The following is a 14,140-nucleotide window of genomic DNA, read 5'->3' as shown; positions in this document are numbered from 1 at the left end:
CCAATCTTGTGGAAGTGGTTACACGAGAAGAATTCAATAGCGCCTGTAATCTGCAGTACCGACATGCCGAACTGACATATCTGAGAGTATTTCGTTATATTCCTTCTCCCGCTTGCGACAAAGATAGAAATCTTGTTACCGGCCGAGTAGGATTTGTCTGCGTGAAACACTGTAGATGGCAGAGCAATCTTGAAAAAGATTGTGTGCAGCGATTCGCGCAAGGAACACTGGGTAGGGTAAAAGTAGTGCGGCACGGCAGTTATGGTCGGCTATTGGAGGTGGTAGGCGGAACTGCGGCAGCGAAGAGAGGAGGAATCAGTAACAATCACAATAAACCCAAGTTACGTGCATCGTTGCTGTCGCTCGCTGTAAGGTCCAGGGCCGCCCTGACGGCGCATGTATAGAGCCCTGGATAAGGAAGATGCATCCGCGGTAGAGTCGGTGGTGATTCGCGCGTGAGTCGAAGTGTCATGCTCGCCTTTAGACGGCAGCGCCGATAGAAAGCGCAAACATTGCCGAACGACGCGCAGCTGAAGAAAGAAAATGAACGGCCCCGATCAGATTGAGGGGTTAAGTTGTCCGCCCGATTCGCGATACAGCGGCGTGAGTGAGTGTATGTGAAGTGTGCAGCAGGCGTGTGACGGTCTGACAGTTTCTCGACTTTCCCGACCCGTCGTGGACTCGACGTAGTTGGCCGTGTTTTCCTATTTTCCCTAATCGCAGAGGCGAGGAGTGTCCGTTCGGTGCCGCCGGCCTGGTCAAGCGTCGCGACGACGACATCGCACGCGCCAAATATGCCAGGGCTCATCGCGGTCGGCGAGTTCGTCGACGAGACCAAGGAGGACTACAGCTCCCCGACCACCTCCACCTTCGTCTCGCGTATGCCTCAGTGCAGGCAGACGATCACATCGCTGGAGGAAGTAAGTTCTCACAGTTCTTATCTACCCTCCTGACTTTGTTATTGTCGCCGCCGATTTATGTTCTTTATTCTCGTACGTACACCGCAATGCGCACGCGATTATCCCGATCTCAATTCCTCCTCTTGACATCCGTTACTTACCAGTCCACTCGTCGGACGATCATTAATCATTCGTCGCTTTGCTTCGCTTGCTCGCGCAGTCCATACATTAGCAAATATCTATCAACGTAGCTACGATCATCATTATTTCACACCGATGCATTTACCCGCCCCCACCATTACTGCTGTATCCACGTATCCGTCATAGGTTATTCTCAACCCACGATATCGATATCCGTGCTCATAACATGTGCATAAGACAGTTGAGAATTAAGGCCGTACGTGCATGTATGTATGTACACAAGGTAAATAAATGCACGGTTATACGTTGCCACAGGGGCGGCGTGGCGGAGGGGGGGGGGGGATATGGCACGACCGCCAGATATACATCCAGGTAGGTTACATACGATGCAGAATTTTCTCAATCGCTTTGAAGATGATCAAACAATGAAATAACAACTAACATGTAAACAGCAATATTTTTGGTTGACGTTGAAACAGGCAACGCGAGGCAAGGTTGTACGGTGTGCGGAGCGGAGCGACGCGTGATGATGACAACTAATCGCACGTGTGCTGATTTTAAAGCAGACACCGCGGTAATAGCCTTCTGCTATTTATTTTCAGTATCGAGGAGGGTGGTGTGATGTCATCTTTGTTAGCAGGAAACGCCGCCGGGGCGGCTCCCCTCGATGTTAGATTTCTCCGTGCTTGCGTTCAACGGTTGGCTCATCTCCCTCTTTTGTATATATATATATATGACTATCCCTTATACCTCTCCCCCGAAAGCAGCGGCAGCAGCCCTTCGGGTCGAACGAGTTTTTCTGTCGCTCTGGGTATATACATATACGTATGTATCGGCATAAGTAATTGGCGAAGAACGTGCCGAGGGCCTAACCTGCGGTGGAACCCCTCATCCGTTTGTTTCCGTGCCTTTTTACCCGCGAAAGAGATGATCAGTATCGTTGATTCCTTTCCCTTACTTGACATTTTTTTTTTTTTGTACATCGTTCAAGCACACGCAGTTTTCGCATGTTACATAGGATTTCGAGCGGATCGCCAGTCTAATGCAAATTTTTCGTCAGTTTCGATGGTGCAAGATTAGAATCTCGAGAGACCTTCATCTTTAATAACTTAGTTAGACCGAAGTAACCGTTGCTTGTCAGAACGGTGATTAGTAATCGCTCGTTAGCCTACAATGACCGGGCGTCTGCATCGCCTACCTGCTCGCTAGCCATGTACATACCTACGTAAAACCACGAAATAGTTAATACAGAACAATATATAGGTATTCTTAAGTGGGTCATGCAGACGTGACGCTCCGGCGACGGCTATGAAGTGTATATATTATAACCGTTTGCATTTTTCCTTTGGTATACCAAACCTTTCTTCGCTGTAATATATGGAACTGGTTAGAAAAATTTCACGCGTTAACCCTCATACGTGTTGAGTCACACATTATTATATATGCCGAGTCAAATTTATAACAAGATAGTATTCTTTGGTTTTCGGGGTCACTGTGATTACAAATCTGAAATGAAATTCAGAACAGTCAACATGGTGGATCCAATATGATAGACGACATTTTTTTATTTTATTTAATACGTTTAAAAAAAGTCTGTGAACGGGTCTCTGGGGTCGCCGATAGGATTCGGATAAAACTTACAATTTATGTAAAACACGCGAGGGAGGGCCGGGAAGAATGAACCCTTTAACGAAAACGTGATCTTGAAAAAATTGAAATATGACCATTTGTTTTGTTTTTGCGTAAAAATAATTTTTTACCTACGGGTACCATTTTGCCAGGCCTTTCCCCATACGCGTAGAGAGATTTTTGCGATTTATTTCTACAAATAATAATTTAAATTATATCGCAATATTACTCTCGAGTACTGAAAAACTTAATAAATATGAGAAATACTTAAAAATTTTCACCACTTAACGATAATGTGTACGAATTTTTCCTTATATTTTTTATATAATTAGATTATGGATATCCGCGGCGAGCCGCGGCTGCGGTGAATAAAGCGGTAGAACGGATGTAAACCGCTGTGTCTGCTTCCCGTTGACAATCAGCTGTTCAGGTGTCTCCCTCCCTTCCTCTCGCCCTCCACTTACTTACTATTCGTTCACGCGTTGCTTGCACAACTCATATCCGACGGGTTTCACCTGCAGATGTTGATGCACGGCGACGGAGGTGGTAGAAGAACTACGATAACAACGTTATACGTATAACGTATGTATATATATATATACATACATACACCGTGGATGTAACTGCGGAATGTAAAAGTTACGCAAGGTCGCGGTCGGAGGAATCGATAAGTTACACGCCTACCTGCGTGTCTGTTCATCCGCTCGGTTATTCATTCGATAACGTAATTTTGCCTTATATTCACGCGTGTCGTCATGTACACGTCGATTAGACAATAATATAGAACAGTCGTTCTAAGCTTTCACTCGCAGGTTCGAATATTATATGAATTGTTTTTTTAAATTTTGCTCAGTCACTACCCACCCCTAATAGACGAGACGTTGCTGCATCCAGTCGTTTTCGTAATATGCAGTTATATTATGCACGCTGCTGCAGTGTCTGTGTATTAACGAAAAATGCTTTTTCTTGCAAACTGTTGTTAACGATATATATGTATAACAATATATGGTATGTATGCAGAAAAAGGATATAATGATAATAATAATAATAATAATAATAATAATAATAATAATAATCTATTAACAACTCGATGATGACGATACACTTAGAAATTTTCTGTTTGAGCCTGTAATTTACGTATCAATGACATGCATACCCGTACATGGACATATATATGTATATATACACGCAGACGTATATATACGTATAGATACATGTTGTATTACATTCATCACAGGGTTATTTGCCTAGTTAGTAATTGCGTCAGCATATAATAATGTGAGCTTCACGCCGACTTTCGCAGTCTAAAACCGCGATGATTCAAACAGCCAAAGATTATTTAAACAATTGTGACTGGTCAAATTGGATTTGATTTTTTTCTCTGTAACTACAACATGGAAATGATATAATTAATCGATATTTGATGGTGGATTAATGTAATTGAAAAATAAAATAACTTGTAAGCAACGTTGTAAAGAAAATGTAATTTAAATCATATGTAGCTTAGTTTAATCAGACGAATTACTTGTTATGAAGAATTTTTTTCATTTAAAATACACTGATCTCAAGATTTCCGCGGGTTTAATCCAATGAACATAAGTTAACAATAATAATGTGATAACGCTGAAGGTAAAAATAAATTCTGTTTTTTTTTTTCATTTTGAAATCTGAACAGTGATCATACTTTTCTTTAGATAGGTAATAAAAAAAAAAAAAAAACGCTTAAACGAGAATGTTAATATTATGCGTTGACGCGGCATTGCGTCCAGCGTATCGGTGACCTTGAGCCGACACTGCATGTCCGCGATATGAACCCACCGCCCATACCGAGGATACCCAGGAAGCGCCTCTTTCTTCCGACTTCCGGAAGGCTAGGCCGACGATATATACGCGTTCAACCCGAATCTTTCTCTATAGCTCTGAATAACTTTTAACTAAAGGAATCTTTTTTCTTATCCATTACAGACATTGGACTTTGACAGAGATGGTCTTACGAAGCTGAAGAAGGCCATAAAGGCTATACACAATTCGGGAAATGGTAAGGATGCACAAATGCATATTTAATAATATCGAAGTCAAGTGATTGATTTTTTTTCTTTTTTTGTTTTCTCGATTATACTCTTATGCATTTAACAGTTATTTTTCATACAATGTGTCGTGTACTTTCAACTCACGGAGTAGTAGACCGTAGACAGTGTTAACTTTGACTAGCAATTACCTATGATAAGTTCATGTGAGTCTGTGATTGATTGATGGTGGGTATAATATAAACCCTGCAGTCCACTGCCTTTGACTTTACACCCGAGCATTGAAATTGAAATACCATAGCACCACCCGCACTGATTGTGCACACATGCGGGGGCTGCAGAGTTCCGGCTTCCAAGCTTCCGGTTGTTGAGCGGAAATTCGTTGACACGTGCATCAGCCGACACACGTAGTCGATGGACTCCGCGGTATGACTGGGTAATTCGCTCCAGGCAAGAAGTTGCAGAGGACTTACAAGCGGTTTAAATGGTACATTATGTAACAAGGAATTAATCGAATTTTATTCCTCTGTTACGTACAGGGCTTTATTCCTGACTCAACTCTGGCCACACTATTGACTTAAAAGTGTTTTCCTTTTATGCGTAAGTGTGATCTAACAATCTGAAAAGTATTATATTACTGAAAATTTATAATGATACAGAGAGAGAGAGAGAGATGTGGTTAAAAATGAATAAGCAAGAAAGAAAGTCAGAAAAAGTGAAAGATTAATTTGCGGGAAATAAGGTATCATATTTTATAACCGAAAATCCAAATGATCAGGAAATATTAGGTCATATTTCTCGCGCAAATTAACGTTTCAGTCTTTCATTGGATTTGCAGGAAATATCTATTAGATCATATTTTCGATAATTGCGGGAGAAAATTGCTACTTTTTTCCCTACAAATGAGGGGGGAAAAAAGTATAGAGGGAATAATATGATACTTTCGTACCAGTTTTTGAGATAAAAAAAAAAAAGTAAACGTTTAATAGTTGAGTCGGGAATAGACAATATTTTTACAGAGTCTATCTTAGAACGCTCTGAAGAGCTGCCTTTATGCAGGAAGGAAATGGAGAATTGTTGGGATATATAGGCACTGCAGTGCGGGGGATGCGGGGAATAGATGCAGGGCATGTGCCGTGCCTCCTAGCATATGTATATGTTATGTATACGGTTATGCATGTGTATGTACGTATGTATGTGCGCCGAACTCGACAGACAGATCGATTTTCCCGGCGCCTGCAGCACCGCCGCGGTGCCGCTGCAACGACGGCAGGCAGGCTCGACTCTCCACTGCTGCGAGATTCCTTATTTTCAGACTCTGCAGCTTCAACCCTCCTCCGAAATTTCCTGTAGGGTAATTCCGGGTGAGATGGTCCAATACAGTAAAGTACTTTCATGATAAAATATTGTACTGCGGGCCATCTCTTACCTACGGTTTTCTAAACCCGGAATTATCCTACCTATATGGACAAATGACTGGTCGAATGTTATCATCGTTATTATGCAGATATGACTCTTGCTTTTGTTTGTATTAAATTAATTCTTAACTTTTATATAACTTGGCTGTACCAGTGCTACGGCTCTACGTCAACATTTTTCAAACTTGTAATTGTGCATCATATAATTGCACGCGCTTGCTTTCGATTTTTTTTTTCAGCTCACGTAGACAACGAGGTGTACCTCGGTCGTGCACTGGAGAAACTTGGGGACGCGGCATTGAAGGAACAGGAACCGGATATCGGCGCTGCCTTCCTTAAGTTCGCTGTTGTCACCAAGGAACTCAGCGCACTGATGAAGACATTGGTACATATGTACAGATTATTGAAAATAAATTTAAAATATATATATATATGTATACATATTCGTGGGAATAGAAACTTACCAACTTTTTTCGAGTTCAAGTTTCGAGGTCAAAACGGAAATATTATCTCGATTTTTATTACTTCGTAGATGCAGAATATCAACAATATCGTGATGTTCCCTTTGGACTCGGTGCTGAAGGGTGACCTCAGAGGTGTCAAGGGGGACCTGAAACGCCCGTTCGAGAAAGCTTGGAAAGACTACGAGGCGAAATACGCCAAGATTGAGAAAGAGAAGAAGCAGCATGCCAAAGAGGCCGGATTTATACGGATCGAAGTGACGCCGGCGGAAATCGCCGATGAAATGGAGAAGGAACGACGAATGTTTCAACTTCAGATGTGCGAGGTTCGAACTTTTTACTCTGGTCGGCTTATTGTTAGACTTATTATTATTGGAACACTACGATTGATCGTTCGTTGACAAACGTCGATATAATTTTCAACCCGTTATCTTAAAAATGTCTTTTGGCACTTTCAGTACCTCATCAAAGTCAACGAGATAAAAACTAAGAAAGGGATCGAACTGCTTCAGCATCTCGTAGAGTATTATCACGCTCAAACGAAGTAAGTAAAAGAAAACAGTCGTGGCATTTGCACGCCACCGTTGTTACGATTTATTCGTGATACTTTACATTTACTTGCAGTTACTTTCAAGACGGCCTGAAGACCATAGAACATTTCGGTTCATACGTAGCGGATCTCAGCGTTAAATTACAGAAGATCAGGCAGACTCAGGACGAGGAACGAAAACGATTGACCGAGCTCAGGAGTTTACTGAGAAATTCCGGCTGTGACAAAGAGGTAAGAAGGCTAACGATGCACGTACCTTTTATTGCTGATCATTAAACGTACCAACCCAATGACTTGTATTTGTCTTCTAGATGAACGTGAACGCGAGTGTCGGCTACTCGTTGCACCAGCTTCAAGGCGACAAGCAGCACGGCGTTACGCGGTCAGGTCACTTGCTGAAAAAGAGCGAGGGAAAGATGCGTCGCGTATGGCAGAAGCGTCGGTGCGCTGTGCAGGCAGAGGGTTTCCTCGACATATGTCATGCAGATGAAAACAAACCGCCAACTAGAGTCAACTTGCTAACGTGCCAAATAAAACTTGTTCCCGACGACAAGCGGGGATTTGATCTGATAAGCTGTGAGTTATTCTTCCATATCTTTGTATTACAGTCGACGGATCGTATCTAACATTGCGTCAACTCTGTGCAGACAACCGGACGTATCACTTCCAGGCTGAGGATGAGGCAGATCAGCGTGCCTGGATGTCGGTGTTGGTGAACTGCAAAGAACGAGCCTTGCTCAGGGCTTTTGACGCTAGCGGCAAAGCTGAGGCGGGCCAGGGAAATCCCAGCCTGGTCGAACTTCAACAGGCCGTTATTAGATGCGTCACTCGGCTACCAGGGAACGACCATTGCTGCGATTGTTCCTCTCAGAACGGTAGTTAGAAGCGGTCATTTTCTTCTCCATCGTTGTTCAATGTCATACCTTTGCCCAGTTATACCTATTTGCGACGTATTTGCTACAGATGCTACGTGGTTGTCAACAAATTTCGGGATAATCGTCTGCATCGAATGTAGCGGTATTCACAGGGATCTCGGTGTTCATATATCGCGGATACAATCGTTGACTCTGGACAATGTCGGGACGGCGCAGCTATTGCTTGCACGTCACATGACCAATCAGTCGTTCAACGAAGTAATGGAAGCCACGCTGCATCACAATCTGAAACCCACCCCAACCTCGACAATGTAAGTATTGCAGGTGAAGTACTATTATCCCTTACATACATGGATATCGATACTATCTCTGTGCGTCCTGTTGTAGGGAAGAGAGGTACGAATTCATACGCGCCAAGTATGTCGAGAAGAGATACGTTATGAGCACATGCGCCGACGAACGTGATCTTCTGTCGGACTTGGAACATGCAGTGAACAACAGGGACCTACAACAGTTACTACAAGTATTTGCCGAAAACTTAGATCTATCGGCGCCGCTTCCTACTTCGGTGGGTTAATTTGGTTCATGCAGATATGACATGTCAAGATTGATGGGCATATATTTCATCATTGCCAATGTGTCTTAATCTTCTTTTCGTTTTATTTGGATCCAGGATATCGGTGAGACGGCACTCCACCTGGCGATACTGCGCGAAATGGGAAACAGCCTGCACCTGGTCGATTTTCTCGTTCAAAATATGCACGCCGGCAGCATCGACAGAACTACAACCGAGGGTGAATCGGCACTCCATCTATCCGCAAGGCACGACAGAGCCGAGGCGATGAAGCTCCTCCTCAGGGCCGGAGCCGATCCAATGCTGAGGAACAAGCAAGAAAAGACACCGCTTGATATTGCACAGGAAATGGGGCATCACACATGTAAAGAACTGGTAATGCATACCTTGTACTTTTACGAGAATCCAGAGTTCGGAATATTACAGTACGACAGAATTCCGGATCGCGATAAATCTGTCAAATGTGTGACAATGAAGCTGTAATAACGATCTTTTATTTCAACGTTTTAGCTCAGCCATGCTCTTCAGAGGCAGAAAACGTTGTTTGATAATGTGAATATAGACTGGAACTTGTCGCATGACGAAGGCTCGACCGATTTTTCTGACGATGATACGATCATCGAAGACAGAGTACGTTGAAATGCATAGTATGATTACGCGATTCAAAACACCAAAACGAATTAATATTACTTTGAATTTAACACGTGGCCAATATTTTGCCATAGAACGGATGTTCGACACCAGAGAAGAAATCGCGTAGCAGACCGCCGTCATACGCCGGGGGTGGAAGTGGAGGACCAGGAGATTCACCCCAGACCTTGCGAAGTCGAAGCAGTACATGCGGAAGTCTGCAGGGTGGTTCGTCGCCTAGTTCGTCGAATAGGCAACAAATGCCACCGCCACCACCACCGCAGAGTCGGAAACCCCTCGTCACCGGTGAGTCGGTCATATCCCTAATCACAAATCCGCCGACCCACGCTGCGTATTTTTGTTTGTGTTTTTTTTTTTTTGTTTGCTTTGCGCACATTACTCGTTGAATCGCATGAACGATTTCATATTTGAGTCGCCGCCGAAAACGCGTGTAAATGTTTGTTTCCAAATTTCCATGATTCAGTTACGTCTTCTGCAATCGCATCGTCGGACATCGGGATTGTAGCTGCAGGCAACGTTCACGGGTCATTGAAGAAACGCGTCGCGCCTCCTCCGCCCGCGGCGTTGATTGGGACAGCCGGCTCGAATCTCGTACCTTCCCACTACGGCACCCTACCGTCTTCCGGAACTTCGACTTCCTCCCACAGTCGGACAACCAGCGAGCCGATTCTGGCCGGTCACACGCTCCATACTCTGCCGAGTTCGTTGAATGCCCTGAACACCCAACACCACCTGCACCACAAGCGGTCCCCCAGTGGCGACTCGTCCTCCTCTACGGCACACGGTGCTTACATTTTTCTCGGTTTTAGGCAATGCACCCTTACTCTTAATTTGATTTACCTACTCACCTGTACGAAAGTGTCTCGTTCACCGGGATTTTTTTTTAGATTTCGTCGCGTTCTCATAATTTCTCAATTAGGGAGATTCGGTTGTTATTACGCGTCTGTGTATTCGACTTTTGATAAGACCCGGTATCGGAAATTTTATCTCATCGAATATCTACTTATATACTGAATACGATTTTTTTCAAGCTAATGGTAATATTTCCGTCCCGTTTATCGATGTGTGTACGTATGTTCTTAGGTGTAGAAAAGGTGTCTACGCTCCAGAGGCCGCGAAACCCGCCCCCGCCGGCACCAGGGCAAAATGCTCAGCACACGACCAGACTGAGCAACGGACGGAGCAGCGAGTCCCTCACATCCTTGTGTTCCGAACATGCGCTGGGTAACCCTGTGCCACCACCGAGAAAGGTATTTACAGATATTTTCTTTTGTATACGCTTGTATTGTATATTTATATTCAACGCTTGGTGACAGAGGCATATGGGTATTGCACTTATACATATTCATGCTGCTCGTTAATTGGCCGTGTGAAATTTCCCACTATCGACGCATCATCCTTTTGACTCGCATCTTGAGCCGATTTTAAAAAAAAATCTCTACAAAATATATTGCAGACTTAATTGTGCTGTTGATGCAATTCAATTTTATGCTATGTTTTTTGTGTATACGACCAATGCATCAGATAGGAATGGATCATAATATTCATTTACCTGTGAAATTGTGTAGATGTGGATATGAATGATCAATTGAAGAAAGCAATTTTCGCGCTCTAGATACGTACAATACGCTTTGTTGTTGTTGTTGCTGTTGTTATTATTAATGTTGTCTCCGTGGTCGTTGTCACTGTCAGTTGTAATGCTGATGTTCATGGTGTTGATGGTTATTAATTGTACAGCGAAGGGAGCAGCGATCTGGAATAGAGAGGCGTACCGAGGAGTCTTCTTCTTCTTCTTCCTCATCTTTGCTCTCGAATATCACGATCAATCTCAATCCGGTAACATTAACAATAATCACATGCTATATATGAAATTCTATATGAGATTGTCTTGAGGTTTGAATGTACGCCGTGCGCTTGAATTATATTATTTCGTAACTATGATAACAAGAACAGTAACAATGATCGCCTTATCTACGAGCGTTTCTTTTTTTTATAACTTGATTCGAAAAGGAATGAAACTGATAGTTTGACAATTCTTTGTTGCTCGGCATGCTCAAGGCATTACCAAGCCTGTTTTCAGTAACTAAAATAGTCTTTTTCTCAAATGTTTCGCCTGCTTCATGTTGAACGTAACATAAAAGTGCACTGCATCGACTCATATGCTGTATCATCGGCCACGCATTATCGCTTTAAAATCTGATGCTTTTCACACTGGCAATAATTTTCCTTCATACACGCGGGTGGCAGCATTACAGCATTCTGCATGATTTGTCATCGTCGGGGTGGGAATGAGGGCGTTATACAAGACAAAAAAAATCATAAATGCCAATAATGCGGGTGCATTAACGCTTCCTATTGGGACAGCCGTATCTGTTTTATTCCCTGCAGCCGACGTCGCCTGGGGGAGGATCCGGAACTGGTGGTTCAGTTTCCATGGGTGGACTTCGGCGGTGTCGCGCTCTCTACGACTGCGAAGCGGACAACGAAGACGAGCTCTCATTTCGCGAGGGCGAAGTAATCGTTGTGACCAACGAGCACACCGACGACGACAACTGGATGGAGGGTGCTCTCGAGCGGCAACCGGACAGACGAGGCATGTTTCCTATAAGCTTTGTCCACATGCTGCAGGAATAACATTCGGCGAGCCTTGGTTCCTTGGCTTCAATCGTCTCTAGTGATGACGTCGCCTGTCACGAATCCGACTTGGTTCGACTACACGGCCGTAGCAGTTGTTCCGGAAAAACTCGCTCATCGTCGATGAGCCTCACGCGTCATCGCGCAAGAAGATCCGAGGATGGCCGCACCATCCCTGGCAGATCGAACATTCATTAGAGACGGAACTTTCTTCCTCTCTCCGCTATGATGTACTCCAAAGGTACATCCAGAGATGGAGTGAAGAAAATGAAGGATAGGGTGGAACAGAGGAAACGGTATCATGAATTTCATATGAAGAAATTCAGGGAAAGGGAGGAACGTTGATGCAAAGCGTTACTTAAGTATTTATCGTGTTCCTACTCGTGAACAATTAATTATAACGACAAACACCACCACGCATGACACTAAAAAAAGTATTCTGTACATACACATATATCGGTCACAAATCGTCACAATGTGAATATTATAATCGAGTTTATTTTTTATGCCATACTAATTTTAATCAATAACGTAAATGTCACCCGATATTTAACCTGCGGCACCTGTGCATCGTGGGTACGTCGTCTCGTATTATTTGAAGAAATTGAACGTACGAAAATTAATTGGAGAGATTTAATATATCTTCATGTATATTCGGTAAGATGTTTAAATTCTTCCAAATTTGTGCGTAGAGTGAAAATATATTATAGTAGAGGTAGGGGTGTGACAGTGATGCGAGGAACGTACAGAAGAACGAATTACAATAATATGTAGTAAGGTTATTCGAAATTAGCAACTTTACATTTCGATACCTCGAGACCAAAGAACAATTTATTAAATTAAATTAATGATTCAAGAAAACCGAGCCAATGCGAAGCGATGTATCGGCGTATTTATATAATATTATTGTATCGCTTCGTGGTTACTTCTACCTTTGATGCTCCTGATATTTTTACATTTCTCACGTCGCAACGGTTTCTTTTTCCTCTTCATTACTATTATTTTTATTATTGATTACCGCAACGTGACGGGTATTGGGAATTCGATCGAAATGTAAACACCCCGGCCGTTCGGTCCGTATGCACTCAACGGTACATCCATAGATCAGTATTGCAAGTCTTGTATAAATATAATAACATATTTCATTAATTGTAAGTGTATAATAGATATGTACGATTTTACACTCACCTGTTGTTACGTGAATGTTTGGGATTTATTGGGTATCGATTTGCGAGTCGGAAAATGAATCTCAAACATCCGAGTGCGGAAAACGGCGCACACTTCCTGCGAAGACCTGTGTTGTTACACCTGCCCATACATAGTCTCGATGTGTGTAAATAGAAATCGATGTTTTTATCAATCTGTATATCTATATGTACACACATATATATAGATATACATACACATGGTACGTATGTGCATAATGTATACATATAATATCTATTCGAAGTAATGACGTAACGATATATATAATATGTATATCACGGAAGTATATTAGGATCATGAATGTTGTATTCTTTGTATTTTAATCACAACCGTATGTACAATATATCAGAAATTTGGATATATACATACATACATTACTGTATACATGTGCAGTACATAAAATTAGGTACTAACTTTAAGTAAATTATTATCTAGACAGATAGGGAATACGTAGTATGTATTGCATTACTCAACCGAAAACCGACGGACGGTAATACATGATTGTGTGAGAATAACAATCGGAGATTTTGTATAAAAATCAAATGGCCCTCTAAAGTCTCATAAGTCATACATAGCATAGCCACAGATATGCACGATACGTAACGTAGTGAACCAAGTGAATTCACCCGTACAAATAGCTTGCGTGCCAAGATTCTACAAATTGTCGTGTGACTTGCTCGGTCTCAAATTTTTGAATCATTTTCAACTATCAGTGTTTGTAATGCTATATCTAACATAAAAAAGAAATCTTGCGAATTTCTACAACTTAAATTCAACTTACGAAAGATCGTATTATGGAAGATTAAATTGCCGATCGAATTGTGCACAAAGTTTTGTTGAGAAAAGACGTAAAACAAAAACCCACGAACAAACACCATTTGAAGAGTTGATATTATAATACAATAATGTAAAGCGTTATTCGTGTAAATAATATACATATGAATATATATATAATAAATGCCGTTCGGACATCCAGTAGTATTCAAGTGTATACATATATTTATAAATATATACAGACATAATAGTATCGTCATCCATTGCCAAAATGAGTCATGTTACAACTTATATATCGAAA

General features: G+C 42.3%; 1 protein-coding gene across 7 annotated transcripts; it reads left to right on the top strand.

The window, feature by feature from the left end:
- Positions 1-217: 217 nt before the first annotated feature.
- Positions 218-14,046, top strand: LOC124411735 (arfGAP with SH3 domain, ANK repeat and PH domain-containing protein). Of its 7 annotated transcripts, XM_046891085.1 has the most exons (18): positions 804-920; positions 3,002-3,212; positions 4,635-4,707; positions 6,354-6,499; positions 6,647-6,943; positions 7,034-7,119; positions 7,200-7,356; positions 7,437-7,701; positions 7,773-8,000; positions 8,089-8,311; positions 8,388-8,568; positions 8,674-8,949; positions 9,085-9,204; positions 9,300-9,510; positions 9,689-10,009; positions 10,309-10,475; positions 10,963-11,061; positions 11,590-14,046. In XM_046891085.1, the coding sequence occupies exons 4-18, from the start codon at positions 6,488-6,490 to the stop codon at positions 11,857-11,859; spliced, it is 2,913 nt and encodes a 970-aa protein (XP_046747041.1). In that variant the 5' UTR covers positions 804-920; positions 3,002-3,212; positions 4,635-4,707; positions 6,354-6,487; the 3' UTR covers positions 11,860-14,046. The 7 variants fall into 7 exon arrangements, with proteins under 7 accessions (XP_046747040.1, XP_046747036.1, XP_046747035.1 ...); XM_046891080.1 differs by lacking the exon at positions 3,002-3,212 and having other exon boundaries at positions 219-920; positions 11,614-14,046; XM_046891079.1 differs by lacking the exon at positions 3,002-3,212 and having other exon boundaries at positions 220-920.
- The last annotated feature ends 94 nt before the right edge of the window (positions 14,047-14,140 follow it).

The sequence above is a fragment of the Diprion similis genome, chromosome 10 (genome assembly GCF_021155765.1).
Source record: "Diprion similis isolate iyDipSimi1 chromosome 10, iyDipSimi1.1, whole genome shotgun sequence".
NCBI lineage: Eukaryota > Metazoa > Arthropoda > Insecta > Hymenoptera > Diprionidae > Diprion > Diprion similis.
The sequence above is the reverse complement of the archived record's forward strand: the minus strand, read 5'-3'. Positions and strand labels throughout refer to the sequence as shown.

Coding starts and splice junctions, on each gene's coding strand:
- LOC124411735 (XM_046891079.1), top strand. CDS start 795: ATGCCAGGGCTCATCGCGGTCGGCGAGTTCGTCGACGAGACCAAGGAG. Junction 6,944..7,033: donor GGCTTATTGTTAGACTTATT/ATTATTGGAACA, acceptor TGGCACTTTCAG/TACCTCATCAAAGTCAACGA. Junction 7,120..7,199: donor TATTATCACGCTCAAACGAA/GTAAGTAAAAGA, acceptor ATTTACTTGCAG/TTACTTTCAAGACGGCCTGA.